This window comes from Aquarana catesbeiana, linkage group LG01, assembly GCF_042186555.1.
Source record: "Aquarana catesbeiana isolate 2022-GZ linkage group LG01, ASM4218655v1, whole genome shotgun sequence".
NCBI classification, from domain to species: Eukaryota; Metazoa; Chordata; class Amphibia; order Anura; family Ranidae; genus Aquarana; species Aquarana catesbeiana.
This window is the reverse complement of record NC_133324.1, coordinates 47,279,836-47,303,658: the sequence shown is the minus strand read 5'-3', so window position 1 is coordinate 47,303,658 and position 23,823 is coordinate 47,279,836. Positions and strand designations below refer to the sequence as shown.

Below are 23,823 nucleotides of genomic sequence, written 5' to 3'. Positions count from 1 at the left end.
GGGATTGTCTTCACTATTATATGGACTCCTCAGGCCACCAATTTTGGCTGTAAATTAGTTGATGTGTGCCCTGGGGTACAAAGGCTTCGCAAATTTCACTAGTTTATCCAACGTTGCCTTCCTCTTTATTTTGTTAGGACCCATAATAAAGGTCTATTTTTTTTTTGTCTATGTGTTTTAGTTCAAAAAGGACAGTTTGTTTGTGAGTAGGCAGGTACATTTCAAAAATACAATGTCAAATTAACAAGGGACACCAACCAACCTCCCTAAGGTTAAAAAATACAAGATAATGATGGTGTTGTGGTGACACACAAATTTGATAAAAAAAAAAAAAACACTATAAAAATAAATACAAAACATTATTATAGAGATCTTACGAAAAAATGACTAATATTATTCACGGGATCACGAGAAATAATAAAGAAATCAGTTTGTGAGAACTCTGTGTGAATAGAAGAGGAGAATGCGCTGCATTAAAAGATTTTAAAATTTGTAGCGTGACGAATGTGCTATCTCCATTACAAACGCTAGTTTTACCAGAATGAGCGCTTCCGTCTCGTACTCGATTCAGAGCATGCGTGGAATTTTGTACGTTGGAATTGTGTACGTACACACGCTCGGAATTTATGACAACGGATTTTGTTGTTGGAAAATTTGAGATCCAGATCTCAAATTTTGTTTGTCGGAAATTCCGACGAAAAATGTCCGATGGAGCCTACACACGGTCGGAATTTCTGACAAGCTCCCATTGAACATTTGTTGTCGGAAATTTCGACCATGTGTATGCGGCATAAGAGTGCCCCTTCTTCTACTGACCACCAATGTAAGGGTGTCCCTTCTTCTACTGATCACCAATGCAAGGGTGTCCTTCTTCAACTGACCACCAATGTAAGGCTGTCCTTCTTCTACTGACCACCAATGTAAGGGTGTCCTTCTTCTACTGACCACCAATGCAAGGGTGTCCTTCTTCTACTGACCACCAATGTAAGGGTGTCCTCCTTCTACTGACCATCAATGTAAGGGTGTCCCTTCTTCTACTGACCACCAATGCAAGGGTGTCCCTTCTTCTACTGACCACCAATGCAAGGTTGTCCCTTCTTCTACTGACCACCAATGTAAGGGTGTCCCTTCTTCTACTGACCACCAATGCAAGGTTGTCCCTTCTTCTACTGTCCACCAATGTATAGGTGTCCTTCTTCTACTGACCACCAATGTAAGGGTGTCCCTTCTACTGTCCACCAATGTATAGGTGTCCGCTTCTTCTACTGACCACCAATGTAAGGGTGTCCTTCTTCTACTGACCACCAATGCAAGGGTGTCCCTTCTTCTACTGACCACCAATGCAAAGGTGTCCCTTCTTCTACTGACTACCAATGTAAGGGTGTCCCTTCTACTGTCCACCAATGTAAGGGTGTCCTTCTTCTACTGACCACCAATGCAAGGGTGTCCCTTCTTCTACTGACCACCAATGTAAGGGTGTCCTTCTACTGACCGCCAATGTAAGGGTGTCCTTCTTCTACTGACCGCCAATGTAAGGGTGTCCTTCTTCTACTGACCATCAATGTAAGGGTGTCCTTCTTCTATTGCCCACCAATTTAAGGGTGTCCTTCTTCTATTGCCCACCAATGTAAGGTGTGTTTCATCTGACCATTATTTATTTATTTTTTTCATTTTATGACCATTTTTTACATAAATTTTGAGTTATAGAGACTGAGGTGTTATAAAACTTGCATGTGAAACACTCCAGGCACGCCACATTCTAATTATTTTATTTCAGACTATCTACTGATCACACTTAAGTACCATTAGCCTCATCTACAACAGTTATTAGCAGGGGTTCCCCCGAGACCTCGCCATTATTTAAAGGGTCCCTCCGAAGAACAAAGGGAAAGTCACATCAGGTCAGTATGACTATTATGAAATAATATAACATGATATAATATAATATGTTGTATAATATAGTATATATGATATGTTATAAAATTATAAAACATATCATGATATAATATAATACATTACATAATGTTATCATATATTATATCTTATTATATTATGTATCATCGTATAATATATTCTATCATGTTAGATTATACTGTATCATATTATAATCTTATATTTTATATTATAACATACTATATGATATCATATCATTGTATATTATACGATGCAGTCCCATAACCCGCCAGCAGGTGGCGCTCTGGTCTACTTTTCGCATTTTCCTCTCTCTACTTCCTGGAGTCCATATTTCTATGGTAAGAAGCGCTCACATGGACATTTGCGGGACTTTCCCTGGAAGGTTGCGCTCTCTCGCTGCCTCTGGTGTGGCCCTGTATGACATGTGCGGGTCCCGTAGTGGTAGTTACACACTAGGCCCCACAGGCCTCCTCATTACACCACAATGACACATGTCTATGACTAATCACTTTAAGTTATGGCTGCTGCTCTGACGGACAGCCCTCTTGTCCAATCAGAAGCGGCCAGATAAGAGCTCTCGCCAACCACCTCTCTCCCTTTCTCTCCGCCTTCAGTTTCAATGTCTAGACCTAGCCCCCGCCCACTCCGTATTGGCAGCCAGTCGGCGGCCGCGTTGTGTCAGTTGCCAGGCAGCTCTCAGGGACCGGACCAATAGAAGACGTTCGCCGGGAGGGGGGGAAAGTGGGAGGGGCCGCGCTTGGTCTCGTGGCCCTCCCTGGCGCACGCTGATTGGCCGCGGCGCGCGCTGCGCAGGCGCGGTGCCGCGGAATGACGCAGCTCTTTGCTGGTGGCGCAGGCTCCTCCCCTTTCGCCGCAGTCAGTCACACAGTTGAGGGAACACCGGGCGCCGAGCGGGCAGTGAGAGCTTGTACCGGAGCCAGGGGGCGGAGCATCCAGCGCGAGCGGCATTCCCGGGACTGGTCAGCGGCTTGGGCCGGACACTGAACATGGCTACCGGATCAGAGTGAGTGCGGGGTGCCGGTAGGCCGCAGAGCCGGGGCCCGGATACATGAGAGGAGCGGGGAGGAGGCGGGGGGAGGCCGGGAGAAAGGGGGCCGTGTGTGCGGGAGAGGAGGAGGAGAGCGGCCCGGATATAGAGGGAGCCGGCCTCATCCTGCTGTGTCATGCAGGCCTCACCCCCTCCCCCCTATTATATCAATACTACAGGCCTCCCCCCTATTATATCAATACTACAGGCCTCCCCCCTATTATATCAATACTACAGGCCTCACCCCCTCCCCCCTATTATATCAATACTACAGGCCTCACCCCCTCCCCCCATATCAATACTACAGGCCTCACCCCTATTATATCAATACTACAGGCCTCCCCCCTATTATATCAATACTACAGGCCTCACCCCCTCCCCCCTATTATATCAATACTACAGGCCTCACCCCCTCCCCCCTATTATATCAATACTACAGGCCTCACCCCCTCCCCCCTATTATATCAATACTACAGGCCTCCCCCATATTATATCAATACTACAGGCCTCCCCCCTATTATATCAATACTACAGGCCTCACCCCCTCCCCCCTATTATATCAATACTACAGGCCTCCCCCATATTATATCAATACTACAGGCCTCCCCCCTATTATATCAATACTACAGGCCTCCCCCCTATTATATCAATACTACAGGCCTCCCCCCTATTATATCAATACTACAGGCCTCACCCCCTCCCCCCTATTATATCAATACTACAGGCCTCACCCCCTCCCCCCTATTATATCAATACTACAGGCCTCCCCCCTATTATATCAATACTACAGGCCTCCCCCCTATTATATCAATACTACAGGCCTCACCCCCTCCCCCCTATTATATCAATACTACAGGCCTCACCCCCTCCCCCCATATCAATACTACAGGCCTCACCCCCTTCCCCATATCAATACTACAGGCCTCACCCCCTTCCCCATATCAATACTACAGGCCTCACCCCCTCCCCCCATATCAATACTACAGACCTCACCCCCTCCCCCCTATTATATCAATACTACAGGCCTCACCCCCTCCCCCCTATTATATCAATACTACAGGCCTCCCCCCCTCCCCCCTATTATATCAATACTACAGGCCTCACCCCCTCCCCCCATATCAATACTACAGGCCTCACCCCCTCCCCCCATATCAATACTACAGGCCTCACCCCCTCCCCCCTATTATATCAATACTACAGGCCTCACCCCCTCCCCCCATATCAATACTACAGGCCTCACCCCCTCCCCCCATATCAATACTACAGGCCTCACCCCCTCCCCCCTATTATATCAATACTACAGGCCTCACCCCCTCCCCCCATATCAATACTACAGGCCTCACCCCCTCCCCCCTATTATATCAATACTACAGGCCTCACCCCCTCCCCCCTATTATATCAATACTACAGGCCTCACCCCCTCCCCCCATATCAATACTACAGGCCTCACCCCCTCCCCCCTATTATATCAATACTACAGGCCTCACCCCTCCCCCCTATTATATCAATACTACAGGCCTCACCCCTCCCCCCTATTATATCAATACTACAGGCCTCACCCCCTCCCCCCATATCAATACTACAGGCCTCACCCCTCCCCCCTATTATATCAATACTACAGGCCTCACCCCCTCCCCCCTATTATGTCAATACTACAGGCCTCACCCCCTCCCCCCTATTATGTCAATACTACAGGCCTCACCCCCCCCCCATATCAATACTACAGGCCTCCCCCCCATATCAATACTACAGGCCTCACCCCCTCCCCCCATATCAATACTACAGGCCTCACCCCCTCCCCCCTATTATATCAATACTACAGGCCTCCCCCCTATTATATCAATACTACAGGCCTCCCCCCCATATCAATACTACAGGCCCCCCCCCTCCCCCCTATTATATCAATACTACAGGCCTCCCCCCCATATCAATACTACAGGCCTCCCCCCCCCCTCCCCCCTATTATATCAATACTACAGGCCTCCCCCCTATTATATCAATACTACAGGCCTCACCCCCTCCCCCCTATTATATCAATACTACAGGCCTCACCCCCTCCCCCCTATTATATCAATACTACAGGCCTCCCCCCTATTATATCAATACTACAGGCCTCCCCCCTATTATATCAATACTACAGGCCTCACCCCCTCCCCCCTATTATATCAATACTACAGGCCTCACCCCCTCCCCCCATATCAATACTACAGGCCTCACCCCCTTCCCCATATCAATACTACAGGCCTCACCCCCTTCCCCATATCAATACTACAGGCCTCACCCCCTCCCCCCATATCAATACTACAGACCTCACCCCCTCCCCCCTATTATATCAATACTACAGGCCTCACCCCCTCCCCCCTATTATATCAATACTACAGGCCTCACCCCCTCCCCCCTATTATATCAATACTACAGGCCTCACCCCCTCCCCCCATATCAATACTACAGGCCTCACCCCCTCCCCCCATATCAATACTACAGGCCTCACCCCCTCCCCCCTATTATATCAATACTACAGGCCTCACCCCCTCCCCCCATATCAATACTACAGGCCTCACCCCCTCCCCCCATATCAATACTACAGGCCTCACCCCCTCCCCCCTATTATATCAATACTACAGGCCTCACCCCCTCCCCCCATATCAATACTACAGGCCTCACCCCCTCCCCCCTATTATATCAATACTACAGGCCTCACCCCCTCCCCCCTATTATATCAATACTACAGGCCTCACCCCCTCCCCCCATATCAATACTACAGGCCTCACCCCCTCCCCCCTATTATATCAATACTACAGGCCTCACCCCTCCCCCCTATTATATCAATACTACAGGCCTCACCCCTCCCCCCTATTATATCAATACTACAGGCCTCACCCCCTCCCCCCATATCAATACTACAGGCCTCACCCCCTCCCCCCATATCAATACTACAGGCCTCACCCCTCCCCCCTATTATATCAATACTACAGGCCTCACCCCCTCCCCCCTATTATGTCAATACTACAGGCCTCACCCCCTCCCCCCTATTATGTCAATACTACAGGCCTCACCCCCCCCCATATCAATACTACAGGCCTCCCCCCCATATCAATACTACAGGCCTCACCCCCTCCCCCCATATCAATACTACAGGCCTCACCCCCTCCCCCCTATTATATCAATACTACAGGCCTCCCCCCTATTATATCAATACTACAGGCCTCCCCCCCATATCAATACTACAGGCCCCCCCCCTCCCCCCTATTATATCAATACTACAGGCCTCCCCCCCATATCAATACTACAGGCCTCCCCCCCCCCTCCCCCCTATTATATCAATACTACAGGCCTCCCCCCTATTATATCAATACTACAGGCCTCACCCCCTCCCCCCATATCAATACTACAGGCCTCCCCCCTATTATATCAATACTACAGGCCTCCCCCCATATCAATACTACAGGCCTCCCCCCCCTCCCCCCTATTATATCAATACTACAGGCCTCCCCCCAATTATATCAATACTACAGGCCTCCCCCCAATTATATCAATACTACAGGCCTCACCCCCTCCCCCCTATTATATCAATACTACAGGCCTCACCCCCTCACCCCATATCAATACTACAGGCCTCACCCCCTCCCCCCATATCAATACTACAGGCCTCCCCCCCATATCAATACTACAGGCCTCCCCCCCTCCCCCCATATCAATACTACAGGCCTCCCCCCTATTATATCAATACTAGAGGCCTCACCCCCTCCCCCCTATTATATCAATACTACAGACCTCACCCCCTCCCCCCATAGCAATACTACAGGCCTCACCCCCTCCCCCCATATCAATACTACAGGCCTCCCCCCTATTATATCAATACTACAGACCTCACCCCCTCCCCCCATAGCAATACTACAGGCCTCCCCCCATATCAATACTACAGGCCTCCCCCCCTCCCCCCATATCAATACTACAGGCCTCATCATCCTCCTCTCTTCATAATACCAGGCCTCCTCATTATTACCCCCCCCTCCCCCCATAGCAATACTAAAGGCCTCCCCCCAATTATATTAATACTACAGGCCTCACCCCCCCATCCATACTGCAGGCCTCCTCATTATCCCTTCATACTATATGCCTCATCACCCTCCTCATACTACAGGCCTCATCATTACCCTCCTCCCTCCCTTCTTTTTTACTACATGTCTCATCATACTACAGCCTCCTCCTACCCCTACTACAGGTCTTATCATCATACTTCTCCACCCCCCATCATACTACAGGCCCCATCCTCTTTCTTTTATTGCTGGTCTCTCATCAGTCTTCATCCTTATTCCGCTGTTGCTGGTCCTATCATACTACAGTCCTCATCCTTATGTTGGTGGTCCCATCATCTTTCCCCACCCCCATCATAGTACAGGGCCCCCCTCCTCATACTACAGGGCTCCCTCCCCCTCATCCTCCTCATACTACAGGGCTCCCTCCCCCTCATCCTCCTCATACTACAGGGCTCCCTCCCCCTCATCCTCCTCATACTACAGGGCTCCCTCCCCCTCATCCTCCTCATACTACAGGGCTCCCTCCCCCTCATCCTCCTCATACTACAGGGCTCCCTCCCCCTCATCCTCCTCATACTACAGGGCTCCCTCCCCCTCATCCTCCTCATACTACAGGGCTCCCTCCCCCTCATCCTCCTCATACTACAGGGCTCCCTCCCCCTCATCCTCCTCATACTACAGGGCTCCCTCCCCCTCATCCTCCTCATACTACAGGGCTCCCTCCCCCTCATCCTCCTCATACTACAGGGCTCCCTCCCCCTCATCCTCCTCATACTACAGGGCTCCCTCCCCCTCATCCTCCTCTGACTACAGGGCTCCCTCCCCCTCATCCTCCTCTGACTACAGGGCTCCCTCCTCCTCTGACTACAGGGCTCCCTCCCCCTCATCCTCCTCTGACTACAGGGCTCCCTCCCCCTCATCCTCCTCTGACTACAGGGCTCCCTCCCCCTCATCCTCCTCTGACTACAGGGCTCCCTCCCCCTCATCCTCCTCTGACTACAGGGCTCCCTCCCCCTCATCCTCCTCTGACTACAGGGCTCCCTCCCCCTCATCCTCCTCTGACTACAGGGCTCCCTCCCCCTCATCCTCCTCTGACTACAGGGCTCCCTCCCCCTCATCCTCCTCTGACTACAGGGCTCCCTCCCCCTCATCCTCCTCTGACTACAGGGCTCCCTCCCCCTCATCCTCCTCCTACTACAGAATCCTCCTCATACTGCAGGGCCCCCTCTATCATCCTCCTCCTACAGGCCCTCCTCCCCATTTTCATATTACAGGCTCCCCCCCCTTCTCATATTACAGGCTCCCCCCCTTCTCATATTACAGGCTCCCCCCTTCTCATATTGCAGGCCCCTCCCTCATACTGTAGGCCCCTCACCATCTTCCTCATACTATAGGCTAGAGCTGCACAATTAATCATCATGAATCGATATTGCGATTTTTTTTTTTTTCCTGTTGAGATCTTGACAAAAGTATTTCCCGTTTCTTTCTATGCAGAGAATTTTCTTTGCTCTACTGAAGCCGACAGCCGTCAAAAGAAAGAAAAAAAACACGGGCAGTCTGCCATGTATCACACATTCTTTAGCAGGGGAACTAAGTCTAAACATTGTAACAATTTGTCAAAGGAATAGGTTTCGGTGTGTAAATGAGGAAAGTTTAACCACTTAATCCTTTTTCTAACATTTGTTGGTTTCAAGACCAACCATCTTTTTTTTTTTGCTAGAAAATTACTTAGAACCCCCAAACATATGTCATTTTCTAGCAAAAAAAAAAAAATGATTTTAACTTGAAACCAACAAATGTCAGAAAAAGGTTTAATTGGTTAAACTTTCCTCATTTACACACCGAAACCTATTCCTTTGACAAATTGTTACAATGTTTAAACTTAGTTCCACTGTTAAAGAATGTGTGATACTTGGCAGACTGCCCGTTGGCTGTCGGCTTCAGTAGAGCAAGGAAAATTCTCTGCATAGAAAGAATCGGGAAATACTTTTGTCAAGATCTCAACGGGAAAAAAAATCGCAATAATGATTCTTGATGATTAATCGTGCAGCTCTATCCTGTAGGATGAGGAGGGGCCTGTAGTAGACCGCAGCGGTCTTTCAAATGCATTTTTTTTGGAAAAAATTACTTTAATGAATAAAAATCAAATAAAAAAAAAAAAAAGGTAACCAGTAAAGTTAGCCCAATTGTTTTTGTATAATGTGAAATATTTTATGTCGCGAGAATCGTGATCTCTATTCTAAGCAAAAAAAAATTGTTGTTCTCATTTTGGCCAGAATTGTGCAGCTCTACTACAGGCCCCTCCTCATCCCCATCTTACTAGAGGCCTTGTCATCCTATGTTGGTGGTCTCATTATCATAAAGGCTTCATCCTGCTAGCCTCATTCTAGTTGTCTTCCCCTACATTCTCCTTATTCTGCAGGTTCTCCTCTTAAAGTGAAACTACTCTGCTTCTGAGCACCGCAAACGCTAAAAAAATTTTTTAATATTCAAAGCAAACTCCCCCCCATCTCCATTAAAAAAAATCCCCCCCCATCAAAAAAAAACCCCAAACAAATATCCTGCATTGATATTGCATAGATGCTCTCAATGACAAACATGCCCCTTTCCCATGTGCAAAGCCGCATATCATGCAGAAGTGCCCCACCTCTGTGTATCCAGCACTAGTCTCTGCAGCCTCTGACCTCCACAGTGCTAAGGTCAGCCAGAGCTGGTCCAGACACCTGGGTGTGTATTATTGCAGCAATCTTCCAAAGGGCAAGTGAGACGGGATCCCCAAACATTGCCTTAGGCTGCAAATCACTCAGAAATCGGAAACCTTCCATAGTGTAATACATTCCGATTTAAAAAAATAAATGAATTTGTTCAGTAAAAGATGAAAAAATGATATTCACAAAGTCGCACTGCAATTCCCGTGCACAAGGTTAAAAAGTCAGAAATGATTGCATGTGATTGCATTGCCCCCTTAAGCATGGACATCTGGAGAGGATATGTTAAAACGGCTGCTACACAGCTTCCGGGCGTGATGTCACATGGCTCCGCCCCTCAGGTTTTGTCTCCCTTTTGGGGTAGGCTTAGCCAACATGTCACTATCTTTGGGTAGCAATGGGCACCCCACAAACCCCCACTGGGTGTAATTGGGTACCCTACATACTCGTGTTTCAACCCCCCCCCCCCCCCCCCGTTAGATTTGGGCAGCTACATATGTGTTCCTCCTTTGGGTAGACTTGGGCACCTTACGTGTCCCCATGTTTAGGTGGAATTGGGCACCCTGCGTTAGAGCTGCACGATTAATCGTTAAGAATCGAAATCGCAATCTTTTTCCCTTCCCGATCTTCAAAACAGCAGAGCAAGTGCAGAGAGTTCTCACAGTTGGAAAAAAAAAAATCAGTGCAGCCTGCCAAGTTTTATTACAACATGCAAATAAGTAGAAACAAAGTATCTTTTCCTTCTTTTATCAAAGGAAAGAACTCTGGTTTGTAGATAAGGGAAGTTTTAACCATTTAAAGACCAAACCTTTTCTGACATTTGTTGCTTACAATTAAAAATCATCATTTTCTGCTAGAAAATTACTTGGAGACACCCTAGAGAATAAAATAGTGGTTGTTGCAATATTTTATGTCACACCGTACTTGCGCAGCATTTTTTTCAAACGCAATTTTTGAAAAAATACACTTTAATTTAAAAAAAAAAAACTAAACCGTAAAGTTAGCCCAATTTATTTTGTATAATGTGAACATGTTACACCGCGAGAATTGTGAGAAAATCGTGATCTTTATTCTAATCAAAAAAATCGTGATTCTCATTTTAGCCAGATTTGTGCAGCTCTACCCTGTGTGTCCTGCACGCCCCCCCCCTTGGGTAGAGTTGGGCACCCCACATGTCTCCTCCCACCAAACAACCCACCCCACCCTGGTAGACTTGGGCACCCTACATGTTGTCCCCTACACCTGTGGGTCAAGTTGGGCACCCAATATGCCACCCCCCCCCTTTGTGTAGAATTGGGCCCCCCCCTTTTGGGCTCCCTCTTGTCTCTGCCAGGAATAGTTTCCCCTCTTTATCCCAGTCACATGATTTGCCCCCCCCCCCCCCCCCCTCTCTATACTTGTCATTCAGAGTTTAGTATCCTGTTACATATAATTTGTCACCTTTGTACTCCTGAGTCCCAGTCATAGAATTTGGATTTGTTTGGCCGCTCTTTACTACCATTCCATCTGTGTGTAATTTGGCGCCTTGGGCCCCTTTACAGGTAATTAGAATGGCTTTTTGTGTGGGTTATCTTTTTAGACCCCCCTTCACACTAGTGCAGATTCCCCGACATCTGTCATTTCACAACAAAGGAGGACAATGGGAATCACAACGGTGGCCATTCACATCAATGCAGCATGGGGCAGTGCAGTTCATGAAAGGGTGCAGAAGCTTCTTTTAGTTTGTTTTGGCCCCATAGACTTCAATGAGAGTGTATGAAAAACACATGCATTTTTGGTGTGGTTTTGCACTTAACAGCCGGTCTACCCCACAAAAAACAAAGCATGAAGATGCATTAAAAATGCATGATTATTCCGGTTACTGTACACATCCGTCTCTGGTTCCATGTGCCCTTTGTATAAAGTAATTTACTACATTTAAATCACATTTGTAACATTGTTTCTACATATGCCCATCAATAGTAACTGGCATTGCAGGGCCCCTAGAACTATTATGTAACACAAGTTCATTGTCTACCTGAATCCACATTACATAAACTGCTATCACTGTGTGCTTATTTTATTCTGTTTATTATAATTTCCCATCCTGACACCTCTGTAACATTTCCTCTTTTGTGTCCATATTATTTATTTGGTATACTTTCCCATTTACTCCCATTGTATTCTTTCCTGTTGGGACCCTCCTATTTTATTTAGTATGACGTGATCCTTTGTCCTTGTTATATGTGGTTGGCTATGTATTTCTCAGTGTCTTTTTGTATCTTCAGGAATCCTTTTGTATAATCCAGAGCCTGGGAAAACAGATTGGGCAAATATTGAGCAACCAGGCTATTGTCCATGGAGTGTTTCCTGATTCATACTTGTACTTTGAATACCGCACGCCTTCATTTATTATCTTGGATACAAGGAACATGGTATCTGAGATCTCACCCAGCCCTCAGCTCACCATGATCTGTATACGGAGCCTTGAAGTATTCATACCCCTTGAAATTTTCCAATTTTTTTCATGTTACAACCAAAAAAGTAAATGTGTTTTATTGGTATTTTATGTGATAGACCAACACAAAGTGGGACACAATTGTGAGGTGGAAGGAAAATGATAAATGGTTCCTCATTTTTTTACAAATATGCGTGGCGTGCATTTGTATTCAGCCCCCTTTACTTTGATACCCCTAACTACAATCTAGTGGAACCAATTGCCTTCAGAAGTCACCTAATTAGTAAATAGAGTCCACCTGTGTGTAATTTAATCTCGGTATAAATACAGCTGTCCTGTGAAGCCCTCAGAGGTTTGTTAGAGAACCTTAGTGAACAAACAGCATCATGAAGGCCAAGGAACACACCAGACAGGTCAGGGATAAAGTTGTGGAGAAGTTGAAAGCAGTTTAGGTTATAAAAAAAAAATCCCAAGCACTGTTCAATCCATCATCTGAAAATGGAAAGAGTATGGCACAACTGCAAACCTACCAAGACATGGCCGTCCACCTAAACTGACAGGCCAGGCAAGGAGAGCATTAATCAGAGAAGAGCCAAGAGGCCCATGGTAACTCTGGAGGAGCTGCAGAGATCCACAGCTCAGGTGGGAGAATCTGTCCACAGGACAACTATTAGTCGTGCTCTCCACAAATCTGGTCTTTATGGAAAAGTGACAAGAAGAAAGACATTGTTGAAAGAAAACCATAAGAAGTCCTGTTTGCAGTTTGTGAGAAGCCATGTGGGGGACACAGCAAACATGTGGAAGAAGGTGTTCTGGTCAGATGAGACCAAAATTCAACTTTTTGGCCTAAAAGAAAAACGCTATGTGTGGGGGGAAACTAACACTGCACATCACCCTGAACACACTATCCCCACCGTGAAACATGGTGGTGGCAGAATCATGTTGTGGAGATGTTTTTCTGCAGCAGGGACAAGGAAGCTGCTCAGAGTTGATAGGAAGATGGATGGAGCCAAATACAGGGCAATCTAATGCCGCGTACACACAACCAGACTTTACGGCAGACTTTGTCCGACTGACTTTCGGAATGAACGGACTTGCCTACACACGATCAACCAAAGTATGACAGATTCGTACGTGATGACGTACGACCGGACTAAAACAAGCAAGTTCATAGCCAGTAGCCAATAGCTGCCCTAGTGTCAGTTTTTGTCCGTCGGACTAGCATACAGACGCGCAGACTTTTCGACCGGACTCGAGTCCGTCGGACAGATTTGAAACATGTTCCAAATCTAAGTCCGTCAAACTTTTGAGAAAAAAAAGTCCGCTGGAGCCCACACACGATCGAATTGTCCGACGGACTCCGGTATGCCGGAAAGTCCGCTCGTGTGTACACGGCAATAGAAGAAAACCTGTTAGTTTGCAAAAGACTTGAGACTGGGGCGGAGGTTCACCTTCCAGCAGGACAACGACCCTAAACATACAGCCAGAGCTACAATGGAATGGTTTAGATCAAAGCATATTCATGTGTTAGAATGGCCCAGTCACAGTCCAGACCTAAATCCAATTGAGAATCTGTGGGAAGACTTGAAAATTGCTGTGCACAGACGCTCTCCATCCAATCTGACAGAGCTTGAGATATTTTGCAAAGAAGAATGGGCAAAAATATCACAGCTGGTAGAGACATCCCCAAAAAGACTTGCAGCTGTAATTGCAGTGAAAGGCGGTTCTACAAAGTATTGACTTAGGGGGGGCTGAAAAAAAATGCCCCCCATACTGTTCACATATTTATTTGTAAAAAAAAATTAAAAACCATTTATCATTTTCCTTCCACTTCACAATTATGTGCCACTTTGTGTTGGTTTATCACATAGAATCCCAATAAAATACATTTTTTTGGTTGTAACATGACAAAATGTGGAAAATTGCATGGGGTATGAATACTTTTTCAAGGCACTATACACTAATTTACACTGCTCTCATTTTAAAACCAGGTTTAGCCTGCATTCATACTCCAGCTACTTTTGGGCGACATGCTTCCCGCGATTGCAGCACGACCCGCACCGCGCTTTGAGTTGTCGTTCAAATGAATGGTATCTCAAATGCGAGTGCTGCAATCTGTCCTTCACACATCGGCGATTTCAAATCACATTCAAAAGTTGTTTGAGCTTCTGGCTTCAGGCGTCTTGGAGTGGAGATGTGAACCATCTTCATAGAGAATAATTGATTTTTTTTCATCTACAGCATTTTGTAGCTTCAAGCTACAAAACGCTCAGGTGTGAATGGGGCCTGAGAGAGACATTGCGAACATAAACAAAAGTAGTAGAGAAAAGTTTAAATAAAGAAACAAAACAAAAGAAAACATTTCAAAATAGAGATTATAAGTCTACTGTGTGGCCAATTTTAGACTTCAATGAGTCTGTAAACTATGCTACATAATTAGCCCTATATAAGCTCACATTCTGTAATTCAGTGAAGGGGTGCTCATCTGCTTGTATATTCTATAGGGATGGGCCTGTTGGATCAGTTAATAATGCAGTAAAGCAGACGCAGGGGGTGTGGTCGGTGTCGGTACACCTGTTCTGTTTTCAGGTACACGGAAGCTATTGTGTGTTTCCTTGGTGTCACTGACTGTAATGGTGCCTCACCCATCATGTTCACAGCCCTCTGTATGGTGTCATATTGTGACTCCTCTGTGCTGGGAGGTTGGTCAGCACTCGCAAAGCATTCAGTTTCGTTTTTCAGAAAGCATGTCAGAATAGAAGTCTAACAGCTTATCATTGCCATAATACCCTAGTGGGACCACATAGAGGGGGTCATTAGACAGACAGAGCCTTGTAAATCTCTCTGAAAGAGCAGAACAAAGCATAGGTCAGCCTGAGCTAGAAACCTGCTGACTGTCACCAGCCGGCATTATCCCTGTGCTGAGTGTGAACTGACTGCCTGTAATGTGTGGTGGTCCAATGTTTCTGAAAGTACACTGTATTGGTCTGTCCACACTAGGACAATTTCATATCATTTTTTTTTTCCAGACTATGTCAACCCCAGATTACAATAGCCAAATATTTTAGGAGTCCCAATTATTTTTTTTAAGCAAAAGACACAAGAAAGCAAGTGGCAACCATTGGGCTAAATAAAATACTCTTCTTCAGAGCCTTGGACAATGTATCCAAGTGTTACGTGGACTAAAACATTTTATGGCAGGAGATCAGTCAGTGAGTGGGTTTTGCCAGTTTTGGTAATAAATCCTACTTCATATTGCCATGCAGACATATATTGTTTAAGCCCTGATGAATGGGGTTTCCCACCCCTCAAGTGTATGCCTTTTTAAGCCTAGTACACACAGGCCGAATGTCGGGAGACATTGGCTGCTTAAAAAGATTTTTTTTTCTTTTTAAATTCCACCCATGTGTGCGTTGATCTATCGGGCGAGCATCCTGGAAAACCAGCAGTTGACTGACTCCCGATCAGCGCTCTCAGTCAGTGGTGGGGGCTGTCCCCTTGTCAGAACACAATAGCTCAGTGGGGGAGATCGCTATACTAACTTCACCTAGTTTGTATAGCGTCTCCAACTGGAGCTCACAGCTTTTTTTTTTTCGTTCAACCCACTGAGTTGAATGGTAAAAAACGAATTGTGTGTGTACCCAGCTTCTTTACATTTTGGATATAATAAAATTAACTTTAGTCTACTTAGATGTATGTTACTATAGCATTGTATGTGTAGTAAAAAAAAAAAAGCTAAAAAGTGAAATTAAAAGCCTTGCAAAATGTGTTAGCACAGTGGTTCTCAACCTTCCTAGTGCCATGACCCCTTGATAAAATTTCCCAAATTGTATGGACCCCTAACAGTAAAATTATTTTCGTAGCGTGGGTTGTCAGCACGCAAGACAAGTAATTTGCACCCCTAACCCATGGACATTTAGTGCTCCCTGAGTCCCTTCCACTCGTACAGTATTGAACACACCCCCCCCCCCCCCCCCGCCTTCCCTCTCTTTAGCCATCTTTCCTGTTCTTTCTCTCCCTTTTTTCTTTGTTCCTGCTCCTCTTTTCCTCTGCCTTGCATGTAATCTCTATTTTTATTCCTTCTCTTACTCCTTGGTGGGGGGAATGGGATGAGTGGCAGTGATGGTGGGGGGGTGGGATGAGTGGCAGTGCTGGGGGGGAGTTTTGACCAGCCAACTAAGGTGCTCTTGATCAAGGTCATCTGCGGATCTGAGAACTGTAGTGGGGACTTTTAATGGCAACTCTAATCACAGGTAGTGTTACTCGCTGTGTCTCCGGCTTCACTGTGTCTCTGACTTTGTGGTGTCTCCTAGCAGTGACACCCATGCCGAAATCAGAAGATGGGGGTCTCCTTCAGCCCCTCCCACTTCACATTCCTCACCAGTCAGCTGACCTCTAGTCTCTGCCCCCCCAGCCATGCCGTGAACTGAATTGGCGGCTGTGAAGATGCTGAGTGGGCAGCTTCGGGCTCTGGGAAACAGCCCTGCTGGGCGGCCACGAAAAGGCTGGGAAAGCGACAGGAACAGCCCAGGATTTGTTGAGTTGAGGGGTATCTTGATATAGTGCGGTCTTACCCCGAAGGGTCCCGACGCGCTTGGCGGAGTCCCTGGAGAAACCCAGGGACTAGGAGACAGCAACAGGAAAGCAGCATGAAAAATGGAACAGGAAAGGCTACGCAGGAATACCACTTTTGGAGCAATCGTCTCATAATCTGATCGTTGGTACACAACTTTTGAGAGCCAATCACAGTTTATGCCAAAATATCTGAAGGGACAAGCGCGAAAATGTTTGCACAGTATTCGTCAGTAAATACAGTGACCCAGATCACATATGCTCGGAAACTAAAGAATACTTCACAATACATTACATCATCACGGGAAGTTGTATTCTGTCTTGCGAGAATTTCTGTAACTCTAGTAACCAATTTTTTTTTTCTTTCTGAGACTGCGACTAGCATACAAAAACAAAAAGGAAGATCATTTGTCCGATATTGTCATTGTGTGTGTACCAGACTTAAGTTAAATGAACTGCTTAAGGACCGTCCCACGTATATGCACGGCTCCGGAGCCCCGCTCTTGCTGTGATTGGACACAGCGGGAGCCAATCAGCGGATCCGGCTGACGTTATGTCCGCTGGGACCCACCGATTACTCTGAGGAGAGGCAGATCGCCGTTCTGCCAGAGGGGAAAATGGAGAAACATTTGTCTGTTTCCCGCTAGACAGAATCTTGGCACTAATCACTGTAATGTCACTGGTCCCCAAAAAGTCGTGTCAGGTGTCCGATTTGTCTGCCGCAATATCGCAGTCCTGCTAAAAATTGCCGATCGCCAACATTACTAGTTAAAAAAAAAAATATCCCATAACTTTTGCGCAAACCAATATATGCTTATTGGGATTTTTTTTAACCAAAAGTGGAATATGTAGCAGAATACATATTGGCGTAAATTGATGAAATTAGTTTTTTTGATCAAATACTACCAAAAGAAAGCTCTATTTGTGGGAGAAAAAAAGATATACATTTTATTTGGGTAGTGTCGCAAAACCCCTGGTCGGGAAGGGGGTAAAACCTTCTGGAGCTGAAGTGGTTAATGTAGCTGGGGTTTTTGCATTAAGTCAGTCGGACGCAGCATTCCATTATCGGCACTTTTATTTCTATCGGCTAAGCGCTGATTATCCAATTTTCAGCTGATAATCTTCGGTGGCCGATATATCAATACATCACTAGTTTATATATAGTTTTTTTCACTGGGGCCTGCAGAGCATTGCACCCACAATCAGTAGATGGGTGCAATGTCAGGCTCCTGAACACATTGCCTAAAGCTCTTATGTACCTCTGTACGGACAGACAGTTCCTGAGCTGTAGGCAGTGTGACTGAACTACTAGCATGCTGAACAGCACACTTCACAGTGCATTGATAATACAAGTCCCATCTACACAGTGGCAGACAGGAATTGCTGATGCAGCTGTGCGGACGGAGTCCCGCTGGTTTCATAATGTGAGAGCAGGTGCAGGCAGAGACCTGCTGTCAAAGGGGAGCACCAGTTGCAGGAGCTGGGTGCATAAGAGCAAGTTACACCGTCTGCTGGACTACAGAGCACACTCCAAACCCGATTTAACCGCTTACGGACCGCCTACCGTGGATTTACGTCACTGCTTTGATGTTAAATACCATTATGGCAGCTCTCTGCTGCCATAACCCCGGTATTTTTTTCAATGGTGGGTGATAAAAACGGTCTCCGCATCAATTCGCTGCAAGATTTATCGGCACACTTACCACCCCCGCGCCCGTCTCTGCCACTTACCGAAGCGGCTGAGACGATCCGATGCTTTTCCCCTGAGAGGCGGGAAGTTGAGTGAGAGGGAATGATGGTCGCCACTTGACAAACGTCACTTCCACCCAACGGCCTTAAAGGGATAATTTTTTTTAATTTATTGCAATAAAAAAGGATATCTGAGGTTTTTTTTTTTTACCCCAGATCTCATATGGTCCTGTCATGCTTTTTTTCCTAGTACACAAGGCTACAAACCTTTGGGGGGGCTCAAACAAAGATGCTGTGCAGGTGCCCGATGTCCTCCTTATCAAACAATGTCGGCGGTTGTTTGGATGCAGGTCCCAAGGTTGTAATGTTACACAATGAAAACCTGTGGCTTTGTGTAACAAAAAAGCAGGCTTGATCCACCTGCTGGCTTTAGACAATTTTAGCTATTTTGCCATTGTTGACGGCTGCTGGAGTTCCAAGCAAACCACCCCCCCCCCCATGTGCAAATCAGTAATAGAAAACAACTCTTGTGCTTGCTGAAAAGATGCAATGTATCCAGTGTTTCCCATATGTGTTTTTACACAGTATTAAAGTGGTAGTAAACCGCATAAAATAAAAAAAGGCACTGGGCAGTTTGTCATCATGTGCTAGTATGCTAGTGCATTACATACTATGCATCACATACTAGCACTTTGACAGACTTACCTGAAACCGAAGCCCTCTAGTGGCGCGCTGTAACCGCTGAAGGCACTTTCATCTTCACCCGGTCTTCCTTCCGGGTTCCTAGGCTTCGGAGAAACGAATGGCCGAGCCAGCGATGACGTCACTCCCGTGCATGGGAGTCGCTGTTCTCGGCTCTAAAGGAACAGCAGGGGTATGCCGTTGCTTCAGAGCGCATGCGCCGGTGACGCCACCAGCTGCATCTAAAGTAAATGCCTTCTAAGGCTCAGTTTACACCTATGCGTTTTTCTTTTTCGTTTAATTTTTTTTTTTATGCTTTTTGCAGAAATGCACTACAGTCTATTTAACATAGTTTTCTATGGGACACGTTCACATCTATGCTTTTTTTCAGCCGCTGCGTTTTTAGAAAGGGTCTGGGACTTTTTTAAAAAGCAAAATGGTGCTTTTTTTGGTTGAATAAGCTTCTGTGGAGAAGCTGCAGAAAAGCATGTAGTACGTTTTTGCTGCGTTTTGCGTGTGGTTTTTTTTTTTTGTTTTGTTTTTTTTTATGCACCCAACAGGGTGGATTTGATTTAAATTACTAGTAAAAAGGCTTGTTTTAAATCACAATTTTTAAAGAGCAACTGTCATCTCTGTCCCGCAGCGGCTCCTCCTCTGACTGGCTGTTCTTTCACTGACAGTTCCATTCACTTTAATGGGAGGGCTGGTGATGTGGAGGTGACACAACAAGGTGAGGGACGTGGCGGCAGCAGGTGAGTGGATGCCCGCTAACAGGCGCTGCCATGATGGATCTGAAATGACAATTTTTTTATTAAGCTTCCAAGTATACAATACAATTGTTGAAAGTAACATTGCACGTGAAAAGACAGCAAAAATTAAAAAAAAGGAAGCAGTAAAAGCATAGTGTTCATAACAAATTTCTCTATGCCCCATTGATTTCAATGGGCAGGAGCGGTGAAGGAGCGGTTTATACACCGCTCCAAAGATGCTGCTAGCAGGACTTTTTTCAGCGTCCTGCCAGTGCACCACTCCAGCCCTCGGGGCTTTCGCATTGGAGAGACAGCAGCGGTTGTTTCAGGGCGCTTTGCAGTGTGAAAGGGGTCTAATATATAGAATGCATTAAAGAAGTTGTAAAGGCTGAAGGTTTTTTATCTTAATGCATCCTATGCATCCACAGCAGCGGCACTATTGGCTCCCGCAGCTGTCATTCAAAGTCAGTTGGCCAATCAGGAGAGGAGGGCGAACGGCAGCTCCATGTCTGAATTGCTGTTAGCTGTGGGGGCACTCGACAGGAGGGAGGGGCCAGGAGTGCTGAAGAGGAACCCAAGAAGAGGAGGATTGGGGCTGCTCTGTGCACATCCACTACAACAGAGCAGGTAAGTATAATATGCTTGTTATTAAAAAAAAAGCAAGGCTTTACAATCACTTTAACCACTTATGGACCTGTCCGTCGTCGTTTTTACGCCGCTACTTTGAAGAGGAATATCATTGTTATGGCAGCAGATAGCTGCTATAACCCTGGTATCCTCTTCAGCGGGTGGTCCGCTTTCAGATAAAGGTGGTCTCTGTGGTGGATTCGCCGCAAGATCACCTCCCCTCCTGCTGTGCTCAGTTGCCCTCTGCTGCTTACCAGAGCCGTCGTAGCGTTGGAGGCGATCGCATCCTCTTGCTGGCTTTGGTATGGAGACGAGTGAGGGGAAGATGACCCCCACCCGTCTCCATATAATTGCAGGTCGGAAGTGATGTCAAAATGCAGTAAAGCGCCGCTAGTTTTAGCGGCGCTGTGTGGGCGAGAGCAGGGGGCTTTTAACCCCAAAGAAGGGGGTAGCGGGGTTAAAAGCGCCCCTGCCCATTGATTTCAATGGGCAGGGCGGTGCTCCCGCACTGCCCCAAAGATGCTGCTTGCGGGACTTTGCAGACCATCCCGCAAGCGCACCGCCCCAGTGTGAAAGCACTTGGGCACACTGGGGTGGCATGAGGTGCTTTACAGGTGCTATTTTTAGCGCTAAAACGCCTGTAAAGCATCTTTAGTGTGAAAGGGATCTAGGATAATAATGATTAAAAAAAAATAATTAAAAACACACCTGCCTTTAGAATCCCTTTAATATTTGATAAGACATTTATTCTTGTATTCCCATTGGATACATTGTTTCTTTTTGGAAAGCATTGTAGTTTTTCTATGAGGCTAGGTTTACACTACTGCGATCTGATTTACGCAGTGCGAGTTGGTTGCGATTTGCGTATTCAATGGATCCAAAATTGCACTGGAATCGCACTAAAGTAGCCTCTTTCCAAAATCACACCATGCTGCTGTGTTGCATTGATATGAATGGCCACCATTGAAAAACAATGTTTTCCCTTGTGCCATTCTGTGCGACTCAAAACGCATCTGAAATCACATCAGTGTGAACCAGGTCAGATTGTTGTTACAGTGTATATCATTCTATTGTTAGGCTAGTGAGCGAATTTCACATGTGTGATTTCTTTATTTGCATTTGTTATTAGGCGTAGTGTCCTTTCTCTCTCTCTTTCTCTTTTTCTTTCTTTTTCTCTCTTTTTTTTTTTTTTTTCTCTCTCTCTCTCTCTCTCTCTCTCTCTCTCTCTCTCTCTCTCTCTCTCTCTCTCTCTCTCTCTCTCTCTCTCTCTCTCTCTCTCTCTCTCTCTCTCTCTCTCTCTCTCTCTCTCTCTCTCTCTCTCTCTCTCTCTCTCTCTCTCTCTCTCTCTCTCTCTCTCTCTCTCTCTCTCTCTCTCTCTCTCTCTCTCTCTCTCTCGTAAAGTGTTTTTTATGTATGTGGTGGAGTTGTGGGCTGGATATGATGTGGATGGAGTTTCTTCAGGTGGCCCAGCTGGAAAGACGAGTTTTTAATTTTCTGGACTATTTATTTCCTCACACTGAATTCTAGCAGCCCTCTTCTTACACAAGTTCTCCAGTACTGGCCATGCAGCGTGTGATGACTTTTGCAAGGCAGACTCCATTTTGCTATTGCCTTCATTTATGAGCTATTGTAAGCGGCTACAGTGTTTCAAATCCATCAGAAATAATAGTATTGGTCCCGGAAAGTTATAGAAAACAATGGAAAATAGTTCTGTGTACGCAATACCTGAAAGGGAAAAATCAGAAAGGAGCATAAATCTTGGCAGTTATGATAACAGTGGCCATCTTTATTCAAATTACTCTGATTTCCCTGCACACTGTGAGCTTCTCACAATGTGCATTAGAAGCTGCAGTAAGTCAGATAGAGCCTGCCTCATTTCCTGGCTGGAGGACATCCCAGCATCATCTCGCTCTTTCCTCCCCTGCCTGACTGTCCCTTCTATGCCTCTTGGATTTCAGTTCAATCATGGAGGCTCAGTCAGTATGCGTCACCTAGGGCATGGGTACTCAACCTGTGGCCCTCCAGCTGTTGCAGAACTACTAGTCCCATCATTCCTCTGCCTTTGGGAGTCATGCTTGTAACTGATGCCTCATTGAACTTACAGCTGGAGAGCCACAGGTTAAACACTTATGACCTTAGGGGTGATCTGCATGCAAATACAGCCTGCCCGCTAATCCAGCCATAAGGACATATTGATATTTGCATAACTCCTCCCAAGAGCCAACTCACTGCATGTATCTGGACTCTTGAGAGGAGTACTGAGGTTGGGTGCTGTGATGTTTGTTACTATATAAAGCCCAAACTTTTTTTTACTTTGGATATAGTAGGGAAAGTTGTGTTTTTTTTAATTTTTTTGTTCCTGTCCCAGAGACAAGGAGGAAACATGTCAAAATCTGTCCCCTATTAGACAGTTGTCACCTGTACTCATGTCCCTATTGGAGGATGTCCACTTCCCTGTCCCTTCCTGTACCAGCTCACCAGGATTAGTAGAGGGGTGTAAATCTTTCCAGCTGGGTCCTGGACAGCAGTAAAAACCTTTCAGGGGTTCAAACTTTCCCCACCCCATCAAAAAATGCTTTTATTTTCTCTTTATCTGGTCTTCATTCCCGGTTTTCAGCGTGTGTTTCTAGGAATTTTATTTCAGCCTTTGCTAAATGTATCTCCACTGATAACACCACCTTTCTATTTATCAGTATGGATCAGTTTGCACTATGGAACCGCTCTATATTATTATATGTAAATAGTTCGGCACCTATAAAGTCCCGTTCCTAGGGTGTCCTTTATTAAAGTTGCAGAAATGTTGGGGCCTTTCTGTGACTCTGGCAGTATATACTTAAAGGGGTTATAAAACCTCCCGCGATGCAGCAGCCCCCCCAGAGCCCCCTTTTACTTACCTGAACCTGGTCTTTCCAGCGATGGGGACAAGCGCTCCAGCCGGTGTCTCAGGTCCTGATTGGATAGATTGATGGCAGCGCAGCCATTGGCTCCCAATGACGCGGGGGCAGGGCTGAGTCCTGCTGTCTGTATCAGTGGAACCAACTGCACAGAGGAGGCAAGTATGACATGTTTGATTTTTGTTTTTTTAAACAAACCTTTACATATCCTTTAAACCAGTGTTAAAGAAGGTCCATAAAGGGTCAAATGGGTGCAGAGACTCAAAAATATGCTACAGAACAGCCCTGAATAGCAAGCATTGGCCTCGCCAGTAGTTGAAAGAAGGAAATTCCCCAAGTTTTTTCTGAAAGCAAAAAGTCCCTTTATTTTTTTATCTTATTTTTATTTATTTATTTTTTTTATTGTTTTGCTCTCCCCTTTCACTTTCCTTTTCTTGGACTATACTGAGAGTGTAGTTTTATAG

The 23,823-nt window shown here is 46.0% G+C and overlaps 1 protein-coding gene across 1 annotated transcript in view; it reads left to right on the top strand.

Moving 5' to 3' along the window:
• Positions 1-2,735: 2,735 nt before the first annotated feature.
• VCP (valosin containing protein) overlaps positions 2,736-23,823 on the top strand; it is a 66,408-nt gene continuing 45,320 nt past the window's right edge. Inside the window, exon 1 of the mRNA XM_073618208.1 lies at positions 2,736-2,938. Coding sequence (XP_073474309.1) covers positions 2,922-2,938 — 17 coding nt within the window. The 5' untranslated portion in view covers positions 2,736-2,921. The remainder of the gene's footprint in view (positions 2,939-23,823) is intronic.